Source organism: Rhinatrema bivittatum, chromosome 11 (assembly GCF_901001135.1).
Source record: "Rhinatrema bivittatum chromosome 11, aRhiBiv1.1, whole genome shotgun sequence".
Taxonomy (NCBI): domain Eukaryota; kingdom Metazoa; phylum Chordata; class Amphibia; order Gymnophiona; family Rhinatrematidae; genus Rhinatrema; species Rhinatrema bivittatum.
Genome location: NC_042625.1, coordinates 75,143,173 through 75,169,425, shown reverse-complemented (window position 1 = coordinate 75,169,425; position 26,253 = coordinate 75,143,173). Strand labels below are relative to the sequence as shown.

Below are 26,253 nucleotides of genomic sequence, written 5' to 3'. Positions count from 1 at the left end.
ATGAATGTTGTAAGATGGAAACGGAGAAAAATACCCACAGAACCTCACCCTGAAGCACTCAAGTGACCTGCAGTAGATAAGCAAAGACCGCCAGAGAACAATTTTGTGTTACATTTATTTATTTAGATTTTTTTATATTCCGCTTTTCAAGCACTTCAAAGCAGATTACATTCAGGTACTGTAGGTATTTCCCTATCCCCAGAGGGCTTACAATCTAAGTTTTTGTACCTGAGGCAATGGAGGGTAAAGTGACTTGCCCAAGGTCACAAGGAGCGACAGTGGGACTTGAATGCTGGTCTCCTGGTTCATAGCCCTCTGCTTTAACCACTAGGCTACTCCTCCATTCCTATTTATGCTTTTTATATACCATCATTCCAGCGAACGACCACAACGGTTTACATAAATTGCATATAAGTACAGTGTAATATCACAAGATTTACATAGGTGAATCATGTGATAAGGTCAGAATTCAGAGATCTGTAGTCCTTCTCAGCGAGGGATAAGGCAGAGTTCGTAAGAGCTGGGGATACTTCCAAAAGCACTGCACTGGGGACAGAGGTCAATATCCTTCGAGTCTTCGGTAGACTTCAGGGTGAAATTCTGCAGGATGGTGGTGAAGAAGAGGAAGAGCTCCATGCAGGCCAGGCCCTCCCCCAAGCATATCCGTTTCCCTATAGATTGGGGAAAATATTCAGTATATTTTATCTGCCAAATTTTCGAAACTGTCCGTGGTACAGAGTTTGCATGCATTCGTGGATGCATTGAGATTTCTGCCTGTGTTTTATAAACTGTGCAATGTGTGCCGCATATTTCTACCCCAAATGGACACACGAAAGTTGTAGTACATGTGAATGTTTCCAATGAAGAACAACGCTTACTTTTTCTACCTATTTTAGGAATAACATACTCACGTATATTTTGAGCACATAAAAATAGAGAACAGTGTGCGTATAATAACCCTAATTTATACACAGAGGCAGGTATTTTATCAAATAAGGGGTAGATTTTCAGAGGGTGATGCGCGTAATCCCCGGAAACCTACCGCTATTTTGCACAGGCTCGGTGGCGCACGCAAGCTCCGGGATGCACGTATGTCCCGGGGCTTTAAAAAATGGGCAGTCGGGGGTGTGGCCGGGGCAGGGCGGAGCCGGGGGCGTGGCGGTGGTCCAGGGCGGGGACGGGAAGATCCCGAGTCCTCCGGCACAGCTGCCGGCAGCCAACCCCCTGTGCCGGGGGTTGGCGCGCTGGCAGCCAGCTGGTGTGGGCAGGCGTAACTTCTGCAACAAAGGTGTTTTTTTTTTAGGTAGGGCTGGGGGGCGGGTTAGGTAGGGGAAGGGAGGGAAGGTGGGGGGGGGGCGGAAGGAAAGTTCCCTCCAAGGCTTCTCCGATTTCGCCCCCGTAACCACGCCCCCGGGCCCGCCCCCAGAACGCTCCCGACACGCCCCGAAAACGCCGCACGGTTCGGGCCCGCCCCCGACACGCCCCCCTCAGAAAACCCCGGGACTTACGCGAGTCCCGGGGCTCTGCGCGCGCCGGTAGGCCTATGTAAAATAGGCTCACCGGCGCGCAGGGCCCTGCTCGCCTAAATCGGCCCGGATTTGGGCGGATTTAGGCGAGCAGGGCTCTTAAAATCCGCCCCTTAGAGAATAGCCACTGCCATTAGCAATGGTTACATGGAATAGACTTAGTTTTTGGGTACTTGCCAGGTTCTTATGGCCTGGATTGGCCACTGTTGGAAACAGGATGCTGGGCTTGATGGACCCTTGGTCTGACCCAGTATGGCATTTTCTTATGTTCATTTATAATCATTAACCTCCAACCACCTTCCTTTTAAACTGATGTGAATTCTTGAGAGGAAGAAAAAACTTCTATTTGTAACTTGAAATACATTTTATTCTGCACTAAAAAATGATGTCTGTGCTCCACCTATTAAAAAATGTCCAAATCTTTTCTTCTAATTTCCAAACTGTTTACCCTAGTCGACGAGAAGGTTCATCATTACTCAGGAATGCTATCCATATTTTTCAAAAAAATGGCATCTTTTGCTACCTGAGGCCATGAGTGTCTTCTAACTAATTCGACCTTTCCGAAAACAATCAGGAACTTTTTTTTTCTTAAATTGTTATCACTGTTATGCATTCGTTTTTGTTTTGTTTTTTTGACAGTTTGGCGATGCATGCACTATTTGTCATGGCAATGAAGTTCCCAGAATGCTAGTTAATGCTGCACTATTTCCATTTAAGATTTGAGCTTTTCAGGTTTACTAAACTCCTCAGCATTATACACAGGATGATGAGAGTTCCTGCATGTCCACAGTATTCTAGTGCATGCACTGATGCACAGTGACATTCCCAGCACTCTGTGCTATTCTAGTGTTCAATGTGCAGTGTGAACTAGCCACACACTGACCCACAAGATTAAGGATACTTTCGGAATAAGGAGCTCTTTTTACAGCTACACTAATGGTACAGCCTAGGTGCAGACTGGCCTAACGTGTCTTTAGGCATGACCCGGTGAGCCGGTCAAATTGGGCAGTGTGACCTCTATATTTGTTGTTTACTTTGCTATGTTCTCGCGCTCTGGTGAGCATAGAATGAAGAGCCCACCCTGCTGCTGGCAGCCAAGGAGGAGAAAGAGGCTACGGGCTCCCAAGCTGGCAGAGCCAAAAAAAAGAGGCTGTGGGCCACGGCCGGAGCTCAGGCCGATGGAGGCCAAAGAAGAAAAAGCGAGAGGCTGCAGCAGGGCCGAATTTCGGATTTTGCTGTTTCTAGGCACTTTTGGTGTTTTCACTCCCTCATCTCCTGTAAGGATCTGTTGTGGGGTAGCACTTAAATTGCTCTTTGAAAATAGTTTCGCACATCCTTTTAAGTGAACTAGGATCAGGTGTTCCGGAGGCAGAGTTAGGGCGGGGATATGATTTATGTGCATACTTTTGCATTTTTTAAAGTGTGTGCATGTTACACTCACAAGTTATTCCCTGCATGTCACACATCAACTAGCAGGTGTAATTTTGTACTAGCCAGATAAGTACTGGGGATATTCAAAACTTGCCATTTAGCTGTGTAACCTTTGAGTTGTCCAGCTACATGGCTTTAACTTATTGACCTCACTAATTTTAGCTTGAACACAGTAACATCTTCTGAGCAGTTTAATGCATATAGTGAGGCTTTATTGCATAGCATGGTATGTTTAGCACATACAACATGGTCTTAGCTTGCACAATAAATGTCATCGCTTAGGCCCCTGCATATTCTATAATAAAAAGTGAATGCGGTAGTAAATAAAGTTAGTTGAGACAAGCCACCATCATTTTTTTTTGTTTTTTTGCCTCAAGCTAGTAAGTTGTGGTACGCATCAAAGCATTTATTACGGGGCATTCGTATGCAGTTTATAAAGTAAAACTGGAAAAGTCCTGATTCAATTTCACTTTCTTGCCATGCCCACGATCCGTTTTAACGAGGGACAACTGAGAGCTCATAAAAGCACGGGAAATTAGAAAAGTTACTAGTTGCAGGGCTGATGTCAATGTCCTTGGGAGGTTTGTTGCATTTCAAGGTGAAGTTCTGTAGGAGAGAGACTAATTGCAGAAAGATCTCCATGCGGGCTAGGCTCTCTCCCAGACAGACACGTTTGCCTATAGATCCAAAAACAGAGAAAAAAAAGTTAGTTGATTACATCCCGATGTGTTGTTCCCTATAGAAGTAATTTATTTATTAAACAATTCCGAGGCCAATATTCAAAAAAAAGGAAAAGTAAATAAAGTTAGCCGGGTAAATTATCTGGGATAAACGTCCCACTGAATATCCGCGATTAAAGTTATCCAGCAAACAGTAGCTGGTCTGGGACTTAATCTCCCCACCACCACCGAATATAAATCAAATAAATAAATGAATCTGTAAGCATGGAGGTGGCTTGTGGGAATGACAGCTACTACCTGGAGATTAATACCCTAATTAAATAAACATACACACGGTTAATGCGACTCCAACATTGCTCTATGCTTCAACGGCAAGAGGAAATGGAAAAAAAGGATTTGCATCCACAAAAAATCAGGGGAGTAGCTTGCTTGATACGGTGGTTACTACCCCAAACCAAATAAGCCTAATAGTTCACTTTCAATGATATCCAGCATAGTTCTCTGCTTCAACGGCAGGGGGAATGATGAAAAGACGATTTATATTCGTACAACAACCAACAAGGACTGAGTTGCACAGGCTGGATAAACATGCGTGGGAATAGCTTGCTATGATGGCGGTTACTACCCCTAAACAATTAGCTAGATACTTCACTTAGATGCAGCTCCAGCACTGCTAACTACATTGCTGGCAGATGTGGAAGGGATGGTGGGGTGAAAGGGAAATAGAACAAAAAGTCACTTACAAGGGACAAGAGAAAAAGATAAGTATGGGGAAAAAAAAAGAAAAAGTGAAAGCTTGTTGGGCAGACTGGATGGACCGTTTGGTCTTCTTCTGCCGTCATTTCTATGTTTCTATATGGTACCTTCTAGGGCCCTCCTCCGTTCCTCCACCCCAATGGGGTTATTTTGATTTTGTATACTGTGCAATTTATAAGACCATGGGATAGATTTTAAAAGGGTGCGCGCGGGCGTACATGTGCGTCTGCTACCCGGTGCCAGCACATTTACACCCGATTTTACAATTTGTGCACGCAAGTTATAAAATCAGGGGTCGGCGTGCGCAAAGGGGGTGCACAATTCCTCTTCCGGTCCCAACGCCACCCCGACTCTGCCCCTATCAAGCTATCGCACGCGAAAAGGGACTTTTTGCATGTGAAAAGTCCCTTTTCGCGTGCGATAGGCTTACAAAATAACCCCCAAAGTCTCTTGGTTAAAAAGTCAGTTTGTAAGGATTTAGGTGCTTAACTTTAGGAGTTAATCCTCTAAATGAGTCCTTTAAAAAATTTCCTAGAGCTGAGTTCCTAAATTTAGGCTCATAGTGAAGCTACGCATCAAAATTTAGAATCTTAAAAGGCAGGTGACTTTAAAGATGGAGTTAGGGCAGGGAGAAAATCTTAGGTGGTTAGCAGTGGTTTTCAGTACTGGGCACCTAACTTAGGTAAATGAATTGTAGTTCTAAATTTAGGTTACTAAGTTTTAGAATCCCAAATTTAAGGGGCATGTTCAAATAAAAATATAGGACCCAAAGTTCAGCGAAAAATAAGTGTTAAAGCGAGGTTTATAAATTTTGCGCGCTGCTTTTTTTTTTTTTCTTTTCTGAATATCAGCCTCATCGCAGAGATTTCTACCTGCAGAAAATGGTAGGAATGCATTGCTCTTCTTAAAACCACCATCCTCATCCAGGAAATGTCCAGGGTTGAAGCTGTATGGGTCACTGAATTGTGTTGGGTCCCGCAGCACAGAATGGAGCATAGGAAACACCTGAGTACCCTGGCAAAGAGAATGAAGTGGTTTTGTGCATGAAGAATAATCATTTTCCATTCAAGGTCAGTTTTTGAAGAATTCTATAATATAAGCATTTTTTTTTATTGTTTCTTTTGAACTTGTGCATAATGTATTTTTGGTAAGTTTACATGACATGTCTTATACCTTGGGGTACATATTCAGAAGCTGCCCATATAAGTAATTTAGCTGGATATAACTTAGCAGCTAAGTTACTATGGATATTCAGTGGCCCAGCTATGCTGCTGAATATCCCAGTAAAACTTGCTTCTTAGCCAGATAAGTTGTATCAGTCTGTTTAGACCTGCTATTGAACAGGTTTTACTTAGATGGACTACTTATCCAGCTAAGTCTCATTATCTGTCAACTGCCCACCCACAAGTTAGCCGGCTAACTAGATAACTGGATAAGTGACTTATCTGGATATCTAGCAACTGCTGAACCTAACCATATATTCAGTAGCTGCTAGATAGCCGGATAAGTACTACTTATCCAGCTGTCTCCACATGCACAAGTCCAAGAGAAACTAAAAAAAAAAAAGCTTTCTCCAGCATGAAAATCCATGTCAGCAAAATTGTTTCTTTGTTCTTAGCCCCAAACAATTAGGCAATAATTGTGCATATAACGCTTAACAGCCACTTAAACCCTACCTCCTCCTGCCCTTGGGTCCGCACAGATCATAGGGATGCGCATTCGTTACATTCGTTTCGGCAGGTACTCACACACGTCACTGACTTTCTAGTACACGTGGGGAAATGGAGACTATGCATGTATATTATTAATAAAAACTAGAAAGTTGACAAGGTACACGGTTACCCGCCGAAACAGATGTAACTCGTGCACATCCCTATGGGCCACAGGCGCAGCTTCAGCGAGCTCAAGAGAGATGCACTTGATTTCAGCGTTCCGTCTCTCACCCAGTCACAAGTCTCGCACTCAATATATGCACCCTCTGCTTTTTGCATGGGATAAAAGGCAGGATTTTGCTTTGAGCTGAAGTGAGGTCGCACCTTCTGCCTCGTGCTGTGCTACTGAAAATAAAAAAAAAAGTCAAGGGCAGGGGATTCAGTGAATCCCTTGAAGGCCTTGACCACATGCCACTGTATATTTGTTTCCTGATCATAATTTAAATTTATATCATAAAGCACCTTTTCTTGAATTAGGATGCCTTGCTAATAAACTTTGCAGTTTTTCTATTTGCAATGTATGCATCCTGGCACCAATGAGTTGGAACGTGGCTATGCTACCAGCTTCCAAAGGAGGCACTCCTCTAGGCAAGGGGGCCCAATTTGGTGTGTCAGAGGTCTTGCACAACTCACTGCATCACACAGATTACTTTGATCAGGGGGGAAACTTGTACTTCCGGGCCCTAGGGTTTACAAGGTAAGGGTTAGTTTGGAAAGAGGAAATGGAACATCTGTTCATATTGATGTAATATACAGATTCCATCGCAGGCAGAATAAATAGATATAGCTTTAATGGAGAATATTAACAAAATTGCTATGAAAGGGGAGGTGGTGTTTTCAATCTGGGACATACTGGCTTCAGTGTCCCCTAGAAGCTGGGAGATCCTGGATTCTCTACAGGGAGAACTCTTCCATCAACTGGTAACAGAACTCATGCAGGAGGAGATGATACTAAACATGGTGCTTACCAACGTTGAAGTGGATGATCATTTGTGATCCAGTGATTATTGTTGGATGGTATTGTTCTGTATTATAATGCAGGCAGTGTGGTTCATTGAAAGTCATAGTTCTAAGACTTCAGATAATCCAACTTTGTTAAACTAGGGGAGTATCTTAAGGAGTTGTTAGCTGGATGGAAAAATCTAGGGGAAGTAGAAGAGCAGTGGGCAAACCTAAAAGGCAATATTGTAAGCACAATTTACCTTCTTGTTAGGAAATAAATAAAGAAAAGAGGAAAAAGAGGCTGCTATGGTTTTCTAAAGAAGCAGCTGAAAAGGTAAGGGAGAAAAGGTTAGCGTTGATAAACTACAAGAGGTCACAGAATGAAGACGACAGGAAACAGTATCTGGAAAAGTTAAGAGAAGCTGGGAAAGTAGTCAGGAGAACAAAGATGCAAATGGAATCAAAATAGTAAATACAGTAAAACAGTGGGAGGACTTAGAATATAAGAACATAACTGCTATAATGGAGTGGAGAAATAGCCTAGTGGTTCGAGCAGCAGCTTGTGAGCTAGGGAAGCCAGGGTTCTAATTGCACTTACCCTCCTTTTAACCTTGGACAAGTCACTTTACCCTTCATTGTCTCAGGTACAAACTTAGAGGCCTGTTTACTAAAGATTTTCTCTCATTCTCTCTCGTTCCCCTTTTTAAATTATGCCATTGCTCATGCTCACCAGGTTTTAACGAAGAATTGTTAGAAACACAAGGAGAAATCACCTTGGGGATAGTATATCCATGGAAATGGACATCTCGTGTGACTTCCCGGGGGACATTCATTGGAAGAAGGTTACTGAATCTCTGAATCTCATGGATCACAGCATTGGTATAAGGCATCTTGTTACGGTGTTCTAGGCATGGAATTTGTTCTCGGCCTATCACTTGGTCGATCTCTTCATGTAGCTTTTCTGAAAGGGAAACCAAACTGACTTTCAATAAAACAAGACAGGAAATCCATGAATGCATTCAGTCTCAGCAAGATTTCTTAATACCCTTTTAGTTATGTCCTTCCAGATACCCTGTGTCCAGTTTCTAGTAGACTTTCAAATAAACTAATCACATTCTTTACTAACCCTGCTTTTCCTCGGTCCTGTTCCCATGTTCCCTACCAAATTCTAACTATGAATTTCAGTAATTCACAGCATCTGAATTTCAAGCACTCACATATGTACATGCTCGCCTAGTTAGGTAAAGCAATGATTGTACCTTCAATTTCTGGGTGTTTTAAGAGAATCAGAAATCCATATCTCATGGTGGTGCTCAGAGTTTCAGTTCCCCCAATGAAAAGAGTTAGAACTGTTTTGGACAAATTCTCCTTGTGATAATGCGAAGAGGAATTGTCCTTCTCCTTGAAAAGAATAAGACCATTGATGGAAAAACAAAGTGATTAATATCAGTCTAGAATAAAAATAAGCAATATCTTGGACTTAAACAGCATTTATTTATTTCATGTCCATTTAAAAATAATGTTTGAGAATTTAAAGGTACATGACAACTGGTGTTAGGAGGCAGCTGTAACAATCAGTAATTTAAAATCTCTGCCTTAAGATACATATTTAGATCCATGCAACTGTGCTCATGTACACGTCTCAGAAGTATTTAACAACACAAACATGAAAGGAGAGAAGCCCCTTTGGACTGCGGCCTGGCTCACTCTTACCACGTACCTGTTCCATTTTGATGAGGAAGCTGTCAATGAAATTCCGGGGATTGTTAGGATCCAGGGTCTCTTGGTTCTGTTTCACTTTCTTCAAAACATACTCTTCAAGGCCCTCAAAGCATCGAGTTATCTTATGATGAGGTCCAGGCAGGAGCTTCATGATGCTTGAAAACATATCAAGGAGCTGAGGAGATTAACCAAGGCAATGAAATATTGTGCAGTTCCTGCCTAAGAAAGCCAACCTCTTACTTTCTATCAGAGACACTTCACTGCCCCTTGCTGATTCTGGATAACTGATTGACTTCCTGAACTTACTTACAAACACATTATTCCAGCTCATTATAAGGAACACTTGCAGGGACTTAATTTAGAACTGCAAGGTGAATTTTGCAAGCCCTGCGCACGTCCAGACCAGGAGATACGTGCACAAGTCGGGCCGGTGCGCACCGAGTGGATTTTAAAAGCCGTCCGAGGACGCACGTATTTGCTGCTGTGCGCACAAGTCAAAAGTTTCCAAAAAGAGGCAAAATGAGGGCAAGGTCTGGGTGGGATGTGGCGAAGAAATTTGCACAAGGGTGGTCCTTGTGTGCGCTGGAGGCCCCTGTTGTATAAATTTACTTCTGCTAGGAATGGCGAGTAAGTAGTAAAACAAAATATCTAGGCTAGTCAGTGGGGTTTTAGGGGTCAGGGCTAACAGGGGGGAAGGGAGGCTATTTATTTATTTATTTATTTGAGTGTTTGTTTGTTTTTTTATACCGGTATTCGCAAGTACATCATATTGGTTTACAGCGAACTTAACAAGGTACAATGAAACAGTTTGGAAACCATTTTAAACAATTTAAAACAGTTTACAGCGAGCTTGGGGGAGGTGGGGAGTGGGGGGGGGAAGTATCGTAATAAGGGGAGGCAGGATGGGGGGCAGGGTGAGCGCTGTACAGTGTTACAAGACAAATTATGGGAAAATTTAAAACAATCAAATACAATTTACAGAGGGCTTGGAGAGTTATAGGGACGGGGGAGGGGGAGGGGGAGGGGGAAGGGGTGGATAGCTGCTAAGTTAACGGGTGACAGAAAGGGGGCTATTAAACTAGGGGGCTTTGGAAGTTCTCTCTCTTAACTGGGCGCACTGGGAATGGACAGGGAAAGCTGGTTTGGGCAATGTGTGACCCTTGTAAAACTCCCCCACTCACGCAGTAGAAGCGGCATAGGTGCGTACATGCGCGTGTCCGTTTAAAATCGCACGCAGATGTGCGCCTGTCCAGGCTGCTTTTTAACATTATGCGCATATACTAGGCAGATAACGTAATAGTTATCTGTTTAAATGACTTGCTTGGTTATATTTAGCCCTTGTCCTGCTGGATTCTAGCCCTGTAACTAGTTACCCAGCTGGATGAGCTGGCGTGCTCCTGGGCAGGAAGCAGGCCTTCCGGGGAGGAGTGGAACTAGTAGCCAGTTAACCTAACTGGCTAACTCTGGTTGAGTCATAGGGCTGTCCTAAAGTTATACTTATCCGGCTAACTTTAAGGTAGCCGGGTATATTCAGCGGTGCTGTTGTGTCCTCTGAATATACCCTGCTAGTTAGCTGCCTAGGTTTATCTGGCTAACTAGCCAAGCTGCTCAGTGGCTGAATATGAACCTTCTTATGCCTATGTAAGTTTACAGGACCCTCTATGGGTCTCCTTTTGATGACTTGTCAGTTGGAACTCAGATACTGGAAGTGCTGGAGTGAATCTCTCAAGATGATTTAGTTTGAAGAAAAGGGAACCAAATTCCTAAAATGAGAAATAAATTTTTGTATCATTTTATAAGATGTTAAATTAACAAAAAATGTTCACTAATAATATAAATAGTTTTACCATGTCAGGATCTTTCTGAATGAGTGGTGGTGTTGTGGTGCTTACAGCCCCCATTACAAACATGGAGCTAGATTTATCAAAATGCGATAATTTTCGCATGAATAATACCCGCGATAAGGAAAAAGGGCGTGGCTTCCACGTGAGAGGGAGAGAGAGACAGAGTATAAGACTTTCATAGTATTCAACTATTTCTACCACTATAGGAGGGCCAGCTAGTAATTTGAGGTGAGGTTTTGGGAGTGATCTAGGGTTTTGGGGCTAGTTTTACATGCACTCTGAGACATATGAACAGCACAGTACACATCAGTGAAGATTTGATGTGGAGTGAGGAAAGTCACACAAAGGTGAGATTTCTACAATGTTCTCTCACCCTAGCTTGATAGACTCTCTTCCAGGTTAGTATAAAATACCTGTATTTCTGCCATCAAAGTAGACATGTATGTTTCATTATGTGTGTATATGTCATGAATGTGAGCCCTTCAACTAGGCCCACGCTGGCAGCTGGTGGATCTGCTCTTGCTAGGACTGGGGCTTCACTTAGATCAGCCACATTCCCCACAGGTTGAACCTTTTGGGTTCTAGGGACTGGCAGGGCTTAGGCGAAAGTCTTGCAAGGAGTGATCAGTTAGAGTCGTGAGATGGGCTGCAGGAGGATCTGTTGCTGAGGCATCGCTGAACTGGACAGCTGGGGTTTAAATGCCTGGACTCCTGTGATGTCATCTTCAATCGCCGAGCCCTGTTTCCCACCACAGGACCTTACAAGAGTGCTGAACGCTCATGCAGAAGTGGCGCCGGCCATGCCACGAAGGGAAGTGCATGGGGTCTGGGGAAGCCGGCAGCGTCCCGCGGTGAGTGTGGCCGGCCACAAGGGCCATCCCAAGGCTGGCCAAACGTTATGGAGTATTTGTAATGCAGGAACTTATAGGCCTTCTCTACCCATTTTATAAAATGCAGATGTTATTTATTTATTTGTTTGTTTGTTTATTTATTTATTTAAATAGCTTTTATATACCGGCATTAGTGAGCAACATCATGCCGGTTCACATTTTAACAAAATGAGTGGAAAATACATTAAAACAAGGAGATAAGGGAGGGGAATCAAAGCCAACTGGGCAACGATAGTGCAGGTTTGAAAAGAAAGAATAAATAACACAATCAAATAGCAAATTCAAAACTGAAAATTACAACAATTCAAAACTGAAAATTACAACAATTCAACATGATAATTACAACAGAATAGAGAGTGATGTAAAGAGATTACAATGTATTAAAGGGGGGAAAAGAGAGGAGAGAACATGTAGTTCTCAACGTAGAAGCTTGGATCAAGAGTACAATAAGGGGGGTAAAAGCCTAGGGTCAAGAAGTACAGCACGTGGGGGGTAAAGGCTTCAGGGAAGTAAGAGCCTAGAAGAGGGCTCAGAGGCAGGATAGCAGGGAGTCTAATCTGGGTAGGCCTGTTGAAACAGCCAAGTTTTTAATTTCTTTTTGAATTTATTCGGGCAGGATTCTAAGCGTAGCATCATGGGCATGGAATTCCAACGTGTGGGGCCGGCGATGGAAAGAGCTCGTTCCCTAGTAGAGGAGAGGTGTGCTATTTTCAGAGAAGGGACGTGCAGGGTTCCTTTGTGAACCGTTCTCGTGGGTCGGTTCTGTTGCACGGCACTGAATGGTATATCCAGCCACAGGCAGTTGTGAGAGTGAATGGACTTGTGTAGAGTGGTTAGTGTTTTATAAGTTATTCTGAATGGGATGGGGAGCCAGTGCAGGTCTTTCAGAATGGGGGGTGATGTGGTCTGTTTTACGGGCGTTAGTTGTGATTCTGGCGGTTGCATTTTGCAACATTTGGAGCGGTTTTATCGTCGCATAGGGGAGTCCTAGAAAGAGGGAATTACAATAGTCAAGTTTGGATAGGAGAGCGGTTTGAATCACGGTGCGAAGGTCTTGAGAGTGAAGCAGGGGCTTAAGTTTTTTTTTAAGACATTAAGTTTATAGAAACCATCTTTGAGAATGGAGCTCACATATTTTTTCATGTTCATTTGTGGATCCAGGAGGACTCCAAGATCTCTTACACAGGATTGATTTATGCTGGATTTCCAAGGAGGGTCGGGCAGTGGGAGGGGTTTAGTTGGGTCGGAAAATAGGGGTGGTTTAGGATGAGGATGGGGGGAAATAAGGAGGAGTTCAGTCTTGTTTGTGTTCAGAGCAAGATGGAGGTTCGTGTTATAACACAGAAATAAATGCAGAGGCAGGTTACTTTATAAAGTGCGCATGTGCTCTGCTTCAGAAAATACTTACTGGTGCATGTTTTTGAAATAACCAATTTGCTGATAGCCCACCAGTTCACTCAGACCTTTATCAGTTCATCTAAATCTCCAGTGTTTCATCCTGAATCCCCACCAGTTTCCCCAGACCTCTTACCCAGAAACTACAGAAAAGAGACAAGTTTTATTTCAATTGCATGAGTCAATTAGCAGGTGTAGAAATGAACAGATAAGTTTGGTAATGTATGCGCATATATAGCTTACAAAATAGTAACCTGTGCACCTATTTCTAAAATCCCATCCTGGAACGTACCTGAACTGCCTCTTTTTTTTTTTAATGTTAATGCTTGTACAAGCATTTGCTCAAGGTTTCATGAAATAGCATATATGCATGTACATGCTATTTATGCATACATATGCTAACTGAATGCACGTATTCCTTTAAAAATGGCCTCCATAAAATGGTATTTTATGCACAGCAATGGGATCTTTGAAAATGTCTTTCCCTATGTATTTGTAAAAGTACACACGAAGTGTCAATACATGCAGACGTTAGCAAGCAGAGAATGGCGAGGTTTCTGCTTATGGGATCCGGGTGGGGTTATTACTCCTGCAGGTGTGTAATTACGTACAAGCATAATTTTCCTGGCAAAAGTGCCTGCATAAATAGGTGCAGGTCTGTGCATGCTTTTCCCAACTCAATTTTCAAAGGAATTTTTTTTTCCCTTCGAAAATTGACATAAAGACTGCAAGAGAAAAATGTGCCTACAGACTTTATACTTCTGTGCACAGTTTGAAAGTTGCCCACAAACTGTTTGTTATGGCTTAAAGCAGTAGTTTCACAAGAAGCACTGCAAATCCCAGCACTGCAGTAGCTCAGCTGATTTCCTATTCTGCTGGTGTATATTTGTAGTTGATTCTACTGTACATTTTGCTGATATAACCTGGTTTGTTTGGATTGATGTATTCTGAGGGTCCAGTCTCTTCCCCACCTGTGCTTATCCTAAGGGATGGGTCCTTTCTGTTGGGGGAGGGCGGGGGGTGAAATAATTTTCTATACCCAGGGCATAGGTGAACTCCCTTATGTGTATGTGTTACCATAGCTCTTCGGGATAGGTAACTTGATTAAAAAAAAAAGGCTGGACTAGCTGGATGGGTGTTTGAAATAAATGTTACTATGATTGATTATAAAATAAAATAATCAATAGGAGCAAACAATAAAGTGTCCAGTTACATCCAGGTTCGTCAGCTTTACAGGAGGACTGCTTTTTAGTGTCTCTACCTCTGTGGATGTTTCCCTCAGTTTGGGATCTTGAGACTGCCTCATCCTCCAAGGTGTGGATTGAACAAGTGTCCTAAAATTGGCCGGGTCATCCTAGGTGGGGATGACCCTGCTTTCCCCAAGAATACCCATGCTATCCAATCTGTCAGGGTCTTGTGGCCCAAGGGTGGAAGCTCTGATGGGGGTCTCCAGATATCTCGCTCCTCTTTTTCCTTGAGATCATCCAAAAGATAAAGCTTCAGGTCTTCTTCATGAAGGAAAGGTCAGTTTCTGAAAGCAGTCCTTCCAGCTTCCAGCTCTGGGCAAGGAAAGGTGATAGAAAAAATACTTCCTTCTAGGGATGTGAATCGTTTTCCATATCGTCTTAACGATAGAAATCGTGTGGCAGGGCAAGAAAATCGTCTTAGGCACGATTTTTTAGTTAAAAAATCGTTAAAAATCGTTTTTTCCGATTAGTGCGCACTAACTCGAGTTAGTGCGCACTAACGGGAGTTAGTGCGCACTAACTGGGAGTTAGTGCGCACTAACTGAAAATGATACAATTTGACACTTTTCAGGTCAGTTAAGGTCAGTTTAGGAATGAATATGTATTCCTATTGGCTGCCCTCTTATTTATTCATGTTACCAAGTTTCCTACTGACAGTATATGGGGGATGGGAAATGGAAACAGTTGGTAGCTTGACAAAACAAGTAATGTGATCAGTCAATGTGACTAGAACTTGTGCCCTAACCCTGATACCAGGGGTATTGTGATCTTCCTGCACACAGTGCCCTATCCCTATTAATACCAGGAGTGTTGTGATCTTCCTGCACACAGTGCCCTATCCCTAATACCAGGGGTGTTGTGATCTTCCTGCACACAGTGCCCTATTCCTGATACCGGGGGTGTTGTGATCTTCTTGCACACATCCCGATATCAGGGATAGGGCACTGCATGCAGGAAGATCACAACACTCCTGGTATTAATAGGGATAGGGCACTGCATGCAGGAAGATCACAACACTCCTGGTATTAATAGGGATAGGGCACTGCATGCAGGAAGATCACAATACCCCTGGTATCAGGGATAGGGCACTGTGTGCAGGAAGATCACAATACCCCGGAGGAGTGAGGGTCAGGCAGCTCCCCCCTGTCTGTGAAGCCAGCCTCTCACTAGTAATGCAGGGAGGGAGCTGTCTCAGACTTCACCATCCTCCCCCCCCCCCCCCCTTACCCACACACCATTCACTAGCTGGGACATGGGGGAAGTCAGGAGTGAGGGTCAGGCAGCTCCCCCCTGTCTGTGAAGCCAGCCTCTCACTAGTAATGCAGGGAGGGAGCTGTCTCAGACTTCACCACCCACCCCCCCCCCCCCTCACCCACACACCATTCACTAGCTGGGACATGGGGGAAGTCAGGAGTGAGGGACAGGCAGCTCCCCCCTGTCTGTGAAGCCAGCCTCTCACTAGTAATGCAGGGAGGGAGCTGTCTCAGACTTCACCATCCTCCCCCCCCCCCTCACCCACACACCATTCACTAGCTGGGACATGGGGGAAGTCAGGAGTAAGGGTCAGGCAGCTCCCCCCTGTCTGTGAAGCCAGCCTCTCACTAGTAATGCAGGGAGGGAGCTGTCTCAGACTTCACCATCCTCCCCACCCCCCCCCCCCTCACCCACACACCATTCACTAGCTGGGACATGGGGGAAGTCAGGAGTGAGGGTCAGGCAGCTCCCCCCTGTCTGTGAAGCCAGCCTCTCACTAGTAATGCAGGGAGGGAGCTGTCTCAGACTTCACCATCCTCCCCCCCCCCCCCACCCACACACCATTCACTAGCTGGGACATGGGGGAAGTCAGGAGTGAGGGTCAGGCAGCTCCCCCCTGTCTGTGAAGCCAGCCTCTCACTAGTAATGCAGGGAGGGAGCTGTCTCAGACTTCACCATCCACCCCCCCCCCTCACCCACACACCATTCACTAGCTGGGACATGGGGGAAGTCAGGAGTGAGGGTCAGGCAGCCCCCCCCTGTCTGTGAAGCCAGCCTCTCACTAGTAATGCAGGGAGGGAGCTGTCTCAGACTTCACCATCCTCCCCCCCCCCCTCACCCACACACCATTCACTAGCTGGGACATGGGGGAAGTCAGGAGTGAGGGTCAGGCAGCTCCCCCCTGTCTGTGAAGCCAGCCTCTCACTAGTAATGCAGGGAGGGAGCTGTCTCAGACTTCACCACCCTCCCCCCCCCCCCCTCACCCACACACCATTCACTAGCTGGGACATGGGGGAAGTCAGGAGTGAGGGTCAGGCAGCTCCCCCCTGTCTGTGAAGCCAGCCTCTCACTAGTAATGCAGGGAGGGAGCTGTCTCAGACTTCACCATCCTCCCCCCCCCCCCCTCACCCACACACCATTCACTAGCTGGGACATGGGGGAAGTCAGGAGTGAGGGTCAGGCAGCTCCCCCCTGTCTGTGAAGCCAGCCTCTCACTAGTAATGCAGGGAGGGAGCTGTCTCAGACTGGTATCAGGGTTAGGGCACTGTGTGCAGGAAGATCACAACACTCCTGGTATTAATAGGGATAGGGCACTGTAAGAGATGACTGTAGTAGATTGAATAAAGATCTGATGTTTCTGCTCTCCTCACACCAAACAAAAACAACACACAAGCAGAGAAGCCCTTCTTACAAAGCTGAGCTAGTGAGTTAAGTAGGAGGAAAAGTAAACATACTGGTGCCAGTGTGGCTACTTAAAAAATACACTTACCAACAATCAATTACATATATTTGAACTGTGTACAGTTCCAGCCAGGACCACCTTTCTAAAATGCACAGTGATTGGCAAATTCAACATGCACTAGCATTTCAGGTGCCTGCTAACAAAAATAATAAACAAACAAGTTCTAGTCACGTGAGTGCTGATCATTACATTACTTTTTTTGTCAAGCTTCCAACTGTTTCCATTTCACATCCTCCCAACCATATTGGTAACATCAATAGATAAGAGCACAGCCAGCCAATAGGAATACATACATACATATTCATTCCTAAGTGACCTTTACTGACCTGGGAAGTGTGAACACTTTGTTTCATTTTCTGTTGGTGTTCGTTAGTTTCCAGTTCCATTTCCCATCCCCCCAACCATCACCTCAGTGGTAACCTTGGTAATATCAATAGATAAGAGGGCAGCCAGCCAATAGGAACACATATTCATTCCTAACTGACCTTCAGTGACCTGGAAAGTGTTTATTTGTATCATTTTCAGTTAGTGCGCACTAAATCGAGTTAGTGCGCACTAACGGGGAGTTAGTGCGCACTAACTCGAGTTAGTGCGCACTAACACGATTTAACGATTTTTAACGATAAATCGTTAGAATTTCTATTGTATCGTGTTCTATAACGATTTAAGACGATATAAACATTATCGGACGATAATTTTAATCGTTGAAAAACGATTCACATCCCTACTTCCTTCCCTCCGAAATAGAAAACCTCAAACTGGGGAAAATCTTCTCTCTCCTAACGGGACACTGCAACCTCTTCTTGGTCTGAGCGAAAAGGTACACAGTCCCTTCTGAGCACTTTGAGCAAGGGATACAGCCTGCCAGGAACGGTACAGGTCAAAAACTGTAAAACTTCAAAAACAATCCTTCTATCTCTCACTCTCTCCCATCCAGTCCTATCAGAGGAACTGGCAAAGCAGTGTCTCCCCCTTCTGTGCTAGTAAGCTGGGGTCCTAACTTACAGAGCACACTAAACAGCTCCTTCGCCTTCTAAAGCAAATCTAACTTGGACTAGCATGGGGTAACCTGCATGGAGCGGCAGTTACTACCCTAAACAACTTGTTGGGCAGACTGGATGAACCATTTGGGTCTTTATCTGCTGTCCATTACTTTCTTACTATATGTGCAGAATTGAGAAAAATCCCTTCAGGCATGGAAGTGACTCAGATTTTAGAGGGCAATTTACAAAGGAACTTCTGCAGGTACAGTAACGCTTTACCCACAGTAATAACTCTTTAAAATATTATGCAGCCAATATTCATTATTCAGCCACTAGCCAGCTAGGAAAATTAGCCAGATATATCTGTCCGGCTTACTTAGCTAAGATATTCAGCAGCAATGTACTTGGCTATCTCAAAGTTAGCCAGCTTAAGTTTATCTGGCTAACTTTAGGCCTGCTTTTCAGATGTCCTAAAATTATCTGGCTACGTTAGCTGGATAATACTGAAAATCAGCACTTATTCAGCTAACTTAATTAATTCCAGCTCAGAACATCCCCACTTCGGCCCCGAGCTAGCTGGATAACTTTTTAGCCAACACATTATCCAGCTATCTCGTGGTCAGTCAGAGCAGCAGGATTTTTAAATCCCTTTATGTGTCCTGCTAAGTCCAAACGTAGCCAGATAAATGGCGCTGAATATCGTCCTTAAAAAGCCCAAGCCGTCCGCAGTACACAGGGACTGTAACTATGAAGCAGCCACATAGGCGCTCATGTACGCACGTATGCCGGCTCGCACCAAAGGATGCGTCCATGTTACAATGCGTGCATATATGGCGCATGGTATAAAATAGGCCATACGCACGTACACGCGCACACAATTTTATATGGATGCGCGCATGTATGCGAAATGCCACCTCCGCCGCACAAGTGTGGGGATTTTAATAGACGCGCCCGCCAACGCAATCACCAGTTTCTCCAGTTCATTCCCAGTTCGCCCAGGTAGGGATAGGACTTCCTAAACTCCCTAGTTAATTAGCGTACCTTTTACCACGTAAGCCCCAACCCTTAAAACCCTGCTCACCTCTTTAGTTGGTTTTGTTTCAGGACTTAAACGCCATCCATAGCAGAAGTAAGGTTACGCAGTAGGGGATCCCGGCGCACGCTTGCGCGTGTCAGTACTTACGCGCAGATTTCATTGAGAAATCTAGGAACGCCCACGCCCCACCCCTTTTTTTTTGCAAAAATCTTTTATGCGCATACTGGGAGATAAGCGAGTGCTCGCACGCTTTTAGAAATCCGCGCGGCGCACTCTGACCTGACTTCTGTGCCTATGTACTGGGCTTGCCGTGCGTAGGGAACTCTAAAAGGAGTCCTAGGAGAAACACTGCCATAAGGCAGAAAGAAAAAGGGAACAAGAGTTGGCTAAGTCAGTGTTTCCCAACCTTTTCGTGCCCGGGCTATTGAGGGAGCTGCAGGTGAAAATGAAATGCAGAAGTGCCCATTCCTGCAGGGAGTTCACACCGGTTCCGTTTTGTTGTTTTTTGGGGTTTTTTTTACCTTGCATCTCAGTGCATTCTGGTATTTGTAGTCTGTGTTTCTACCATTTGAAATCGGAATTGCAGGTACCAGAATGCATCAGAATGGGGGTTTGTCAAAACCCGTACCGGCCTAATATCCCCCTCCAGGAACCGGGTGATTTGCAGCTATGAACATTCCTTTTTTTGTGCCACGTGTTTTCCCGGTGCAACTAGACCTGAGAATAATAATCCTAAGTGATCCATTTTGAAGGACAGGCATTTAGTAAATGATACAAAGTACTGTGGTTGCCATGTCAGTCCATCTGAATACATGGAAATAAAGGTTAACAAGTAAAATAAATAAAATTGCTATAAGATGACGACCTTAATACATTTCTTGACCAGCTTTTAAGTTCCTCGGATCAGAACAAAATCTATAAAAAGGTATCACCTTACATATGATTTTGTTTTTACTTGTTAATGTTTATTCACTTATAGTAAATTATGGAAGGTAAAGCTCAGTTGCCCCAGTAAATCTTCCCAGGGGGTGGAGTCAGGGGTGGGGTTGGGGCAGTTCAGGGTTGGGGTCAGTACAGTTTAAGAATTGAAATCTACTAACACCCCTGATTTGTTCGTGCTTTAGGGAGAGGCGTTCGAGGGGTGAAATTAAGGGTGAAGCTGGGACTTAAGAACCTTCTTTTTGGCAAAAAACGGTTCGGCAGATATTAAAAAAAAAAAAAAACTGAGCCCCTAAATTTAGACTTCTAAACTAGGTCCCTAAGTTTTCAGCTGCAAATTCACATAAATTTAGGGCCCTAAGACTTAGGTCCTAAATTTAGGACTTCTATTCATTTTCCTAAGTTTAGGCGCCTAACGGGTTGATTCAGTAAAAGTCGCGGGAGAGCGGGCGAGCGCGCAGGCCACTCTCCTTTGCGCACGATTCAGAGGGGAAGAAGATGCAAATTAGGGCCCGCGGTAAAAAGAGGCGCTAGGGACACTAGCGCGTCCCTAGCGCCTCTTTTAGGACAGGAGCGGCGGCTGTCAGCGGGTTTGACAGCCGTCGCTCAATTTTTCCGGTGTCGGTTCTCAAACCCGCTGACAGCCACGGGTTCGGAAAATGGACGCCGGCTAAACTGAGCATCCGTCTTCCGACCCACGGGCCGCCGGCCAATTACGCCGGCTAAAAATTAAAATTTTTTTTTGTTTTAAATTTTTGATTTTTTTAAATTTTGGGGCCTCCGACTTAATATCGCTATGATATTAAGTCAGAGGGTGTAGAGAAAAGCCAGCTTTTGGGTAGGTGTTAATTTTTGAAAGTAAAATGTGCGGCTTGGCTGCACATTTTACTTTCTATGTCGCGCGGGAATAACTAATAGGGCCATCATCATGCATTTGCATAAGGGGTAAAGCTAGCGCGTCGAAAACGCATGTCCAAACCCGGGTTAACAGTGCACTCCATCGGAGCGCACTTTACTGTATCGGGCCGTAAGTTAGGTGCCTAGTTCTGAAAATCAGTGCTAAGTGAATTACATAGTCTGGGTAAACAAATAAGCATGGGTGTAGCTTGCTTATTGCGGCGGTTACTACCCCTAACTAATTAAGCTAAATATTCACTTACATGCAGTTCCAGCACTGCTCTCTGCATTAATGGTGGGGGTGGAAGGGAAATAGAATCAAAAGGTTACTAAGGGCCAAGAGTAACAGATAAGTATGAGAAAAAAAAAGTGCGAAAGCTTGCTGGGCAGACTGGATGGGCCGTTTGGTCTTCTTCTGCCGTCATTTCTATGTTTCTATGTAACATTGTTTCCCCATCCTAACTACGCCCCTGTAGCCACCCACTTTTTAGGATCCTAAATGTAGGAGCCTAATGAAACTAGGAGCCTAAATTTAGACACTGAGCCCTAGTACATTTTTAAAAGGGCTAATTTAGGAGCCTAGCTGTAAAAGTTAGGATCCTAAACCCTTTCAAAATTGGCCCCTATATGCCCAAAACCGAAGGTGGAAGAATGGCCATTCTCACATATATTCAGTGTCAATAGGAGGAGGTGAAGAGGCAATCAAATAAAGTCCGTTTTGAATTTAGTTCAAAGAGAAGTGTGAAAAAGGTTTCTTCATTCAGATATTTTAATAAAGCAAACGAAGCAGATTTATAAAGACAGCTGTGTCCCCTGATATGTACAAGTTTTGCGAACCTGGAACGTTGTCAAATGTTTATTGTACATCCATGAAACATTTTGACCTTATATCAACAGTGTTATGTCCCTTCTGACGCAGCACTGTTCGCGAAACATGTACGTGTCGGGTCACACAGCTGTTGTTATAAATCTGCTTTCCCTTTAAATTATATTCAGAATTGAGTTTATTTGAAAAAGCTGTGTGCACCAAATAGCAGGTGCAATTGTGTGTGTGTGTAGTTTTACCGGGATAATCTTCAAGGTGATCTTATGCCTGATATGAAGATTGGTTAATTTATTTGTTTATGACAAACTTATACATGAGGCTACAAAATTATCCCTTTAAGGCCTGATTTTCAAAAGCATTTGCCAACCTAAAACCTGGTTTTAAGCACATAAATGACTCCTTGAAAATAGCCCGGGGGCCAGTGTGAGTAAAAATATTTGCACAACCCGGTTTTGCACAGACTTTTACGTGAGCTGGAAGTAGGTGCTCTAGTGGGCAGAGTTGGGGACATGCATATAACTTATCTGTACATTTCTGTATTTTTTTTAAAGTGTGTGTGTAAGATACTATGCACAAGATACGCCTTGCCTGAAGTAGATGAAAGTTTATGTGTGGACAATTCATAGCATAGCCGACCAATTAAGGAAGAATTTTCACAGCAAAATTACTTACATAAATGTGCTATGAAAATCCTTGGTAAAAAGTCTTTACCACTGTGTAGAGAGTTATAAAATGACCCTCACCGTACTCTAACCAGAGAACATCAGGGGTCCGTGTGCTACTTGACAATCCCCTCCCCCAGCCTCTTCAGGAAAGTTATTGTATTCTAGAATGTTCTTATTGTAAGAGTTGGTTCCTTTACCTGTCCCCAGACAGAGCTAACGAGGAAAAAGCTCTCATTTATCTTTTTGAGTAAGCCACGAAATTCCTCATCTTCATAGTCAAACCGATCCCCGAAGACAATGGAGCAGATGACATTTGCGGATGCTTGGCTGAAGATGTAGGTGGGGTCAAAGGGCAATCCTACGGCAAGGAAAGAAAGAAAGGTCAGTGAGACACTAGGACTGGTGGTGTGGAAGATGCTTTAAAAACTGCAGAGGTACTGCACAAAGAAAAAAAAAATCATTTACAAAGACCTTTGGTTTTCCTGAACACCTCTACCAGGCACTGGGCTTCCTCCTGGATCCGCTCTTCGATGCCTCTCTTCCCCATCCCGAAATCCCTCAGGGTCATGATTGAAAACTGGCGTGTCTGCTTCCAGTTCTCTCCGTTAGCGAAAGTAAGCCCTACAGGAAAAAATACAATGAAGGATTTTTTTAAATTTTCTTCTGAACGTCTCCTCTTTACCTTATGCTTCCAGTCCTTATTGGGACCTTCTTTGACTGCTTTAATTATTGATTCTGCACTACACACTTAACGGACCTGCAGCCAATTATCCAGTGTTGCAAGGGGATCTGAGCCTGGCCAACCATACAGTGCTATTAGCCATTTTACTTACATTCCTGCCTCTGCTTAGAGATGAAAGATGACAGGAATGACTTTGAGTCCTTAAGGGCTTGAAGTTGACTATTCTGCCATTGCAGGTGGCTACCCAGGATTGCCACAACTTTGGAAGCCATTTGCCTATCCCTGTAGATTCAAAATATTGCCTTTGCCCCTCTTTCCTTGGCTTTAGAGGAGAAACCCAAATCAAGAATCAAACCTAGGTCATCTGCACGATGCAAGCGCCACCAGCAGAGTCACAGTGAATAACTCCGAAGGAATATGACCTCCAGGATGTACGATTAATAGATACCCTTACCACACTGGGTGGTGCAAAGGCCAAGGAAGGTTGATAACCAGAGCTAGAACAGTGTAGGCACTGCTAGGCAGTCAAGTTTTCATAGCTGCCAGCTGGGAGATGTGTAGGCAAAGCAGCTGGATAGTCTGGGTGGGCTAAATGATCCTTGACTGCTGACCTCTACTCTGGGGTTCATGTTTAGTAAGCCAGTGAATGGCACATTTATCCAAATAAAATTTTGTGTGCAACTTTTCATGGATATTCAGCTGGACTTCTCCAGGTAAGTCAGCCGCGGAATGTATGATGATGAAGTTTCAGGTATAACTTTATCCAGGTAGTTAGGACCCTGTTTTTCTGATTAGAGCTGTATGTGTTAACTTTAGCCAAATGTGTGCTCACTGGCCAAAGTTTAGCCCTGGTCCCAGAGCACCTTCATCGATACCCCTTCTTGTCTGGAAAATTGTTTTGCATGCAAAATTTATGGGGTTAGTTGGGGGGAATTCTGACATTTTGGCTTTTGTGCAACTAAGTCTAAAAGTTACCCACACAAAGCTTTTGAATATTGTAAACCGTAGGAAAAAAAGAAGCTATGCTTCCCAGTTGCAGGAAGAAGTGATAGGGCAAGGCTCTACCACCATCCCATAGGAAGAGGAGGAGGAGGACCTGACAAGAAGAGCAAAAGAAATCAGAAAGCACCTGGAGCCCCGGTGCTTCTTGAGGGAAACACAGAAGGCAGTTGCTCTGAAGAAAAAAAGCAGCCCATGTGTAGACACAGAAAAGAGAAGAGGCAGGAAGGAGCTGTGAGGAGCCTGGGAGAAGTGGGCCTAGTCCAGGAGACACTGCCTGAAGCTTCTGAGGCAGCAACAAAAGCTGAGAGCCAAGCTGCGCCGAGAGGATCAGATTCAGGAAGAGGAACCCTGCCAGAGAGCGATAGAGTGCCAGTCCTGGTCCCGAAAAAGAGACCCCGCCCCCCGAGCCTGGAAGAGGGAGAGCCTAGCTGCTTGGGAGCGTGAGTCCAGCCAGAGCCAGTCCAAAGAGGCCTATGATCTGAATTTCTCTGGATATAAGTGGCGCGCAACTGCTGTAACCGCGTATTTTACATCTAACTTTAGAAACATATGCGTGGAAATTTTACCTGTGTAATTAATATACCCGCATTTACCTCCGCTCCCCCCCCCCCCCTAAGTTGGGTTTTATGCATGCAAGTCGGGAGATGTTCTAACATGCCATGGCAATGAAATGAACAGTTTTACCAATTAGTCTACCAGTTCGCACAGTCCATCTGCAGGTCATCGAGGCCTTCCTGGCTCTTCAGCCTCAATTCCCAGCATTTCACCCAGACCCCCCACCCAGTCAGGATTTCACGTTTAAGACGTTTGCTATCGATTACTCCGGATATAGAGCGGGTGTAAATATACGCGAGTAAGATGCCAAAACTACATACGTGAATTGCTTATCAAATAGCATATATGTGTCCCTGCTCCCGAAAGCACTTGGCTCGTCCCATTTTTACACACTCAGTTACTCACGAACACTTACTTAGGCATGTACATTTTAGGTTTATAAAATAGCATGCACGCGAGTGTATGCTATTTACATGGGTACAGTACGCGCGGATTTTCACACACTCAGGTCTTGAAAATTCACCTTTAAGGTTCCACTGGGAGCGGAGAAATACTTGCACAAAGTTAAGTTGAGGAAAGTCTTTGAAATTGAGAGTAGATAGAATTTCTCTCCTTTTCAGTTATGTTAAGTCAGGGAGGCGGGTGTCATCATGAGTCAAAAGGCTCGAGAAGGGCTATAGGGAGGGAGCAAGTCTGTGTTCAGAGGCATTGTCTGTGCTGCAGCATCTCATCAGGAGGTCCCCAAGTGAATCGTGAGCTTACCACACATACAACGAGGTACCCAATTTATTCTGTTTTGTTGGGCTATTGACTTCCAGAGCTGCGGTAATAAGGGTAGTTTAACACTTACACTACCAAGAATAATCCAGATTATTTGTGTAAGGGTTCAGAAAGAGAAATCTCCAAATTGAGTCAGATCTTTGAAAAGTGTTTTGGGATTGAAAGTTTCAAATTGCACCATAACGTTGACTTGGTACAGATTGGACAAAGCTTGTTGCTTTGAAAGGTATTTTTATATTTTTCTTTACTTGTCTGAGAAATGTTTCTCGTGCTATTTCAGTAAGAAGAGTACATGAAAACTGACACTGAAATCTTTTATTCGTGATTGCTGGTTTACCGTGCTCTAAACACAATTGAATTATGTTTGAAGAAATTGTAAATAATGATTGTATTCTTTTTTTTTTTTTTCCATCCCAGCCTCTTATTCCTAATACACTGTGGCCAGGCAGGATTAGCCCTTGTCCCAGTTACCTGCCTGAGTGACGGGGTTGTGGGAATGGGAGTAGGGGCCTTTTCCCCTGTGCCTTCTGACTTCTCAGGCAAGAAGATCCACAATTCCATCTTCTTCTGAAAGCTGCCCCAGACACTGTGACGGGAACGGGAATGCTTTTCCTTGCCTGGGGGGGGGGGGGGGGGGGGGGCGCTAGGTTACAATATTGACCTCTTTGAGGTTCATATTCAGTGACCTTTGTCGAGCTAAGTTCAGATGTAGCTGGACACACACCCAATTTTGAATTTCCTTCCTCATCAAATGGGCAAGCTATGTCCTGACTAAATAGGTGGTGCTGGGGTGTTATGGAAGCTGGGTTTAAACTTAGCTGGGTCTCATTATGGTGGCAAGCAGGTCAACAGTTATATAGGTAAAATGACTTGGTATATTCAGTGAGAAACACATCCTGCTGAATATCTACCTAGGTAAGTTTGTCTGTGTAACTTGCCGTTTGCTGCCCTGATCAACATTGACCCTGGGTTGCTGTTTTAATGATGAATGTTTTTCTATGGGTCCTACTAAGCTGCTGTTGTAATG

General features: G+C 44.3%; 1 protein-coding gene across 2 annotated transcripts in view; it reads right to left on the bottom strand.

Annotated features, from left to right (window-relative positions):
* Positions 1-285: 285 nt before the first annotated feature.
* LOC115100815 (cytochrome P450 2G1-like) overlaps positions 286-26,253 on the bottom strand; it is a 35,475-nt gene continuing 9,507 nt past the window's right edge. The window contains exons 3-9 of one of the 2 annotated variants that reach the window (XM_029619736.1): positions 22,679-22,828; positions 22,405-22,565; positions 8,768-8,944; positions 8,307-8,448; positions 7,821-8,008; positions 5,266-5,407; positions 286-671 (exon numbers count right to left, since the gene is read on the bottom strand). In XM_029619736.1, coding sequence (XP_029475596.1) covers positions 490-671; positions 5,266-5,407; positions 7,821-8,008; positions 8,307-8,448; positions 8,768-8,944; positions 22,405-22,565; positions 22,679-22,828 — 1,142 coding nt within the window. In that variant the 3' untranslated portion in view covers positions 286-489. Of the gene's footprint in view, positions 672-3,319; positions 3,635-5,265; positions 5,408-7,820; positions 8,009-8,306; positions 8,449-8,767; positions 8,945-22,404; positions 22,566-22,678; positions 22,829-26,253 lie in introns of those variants that run through there. The other variant, XM_029619735.1, reaches the window with a different exon arrangement.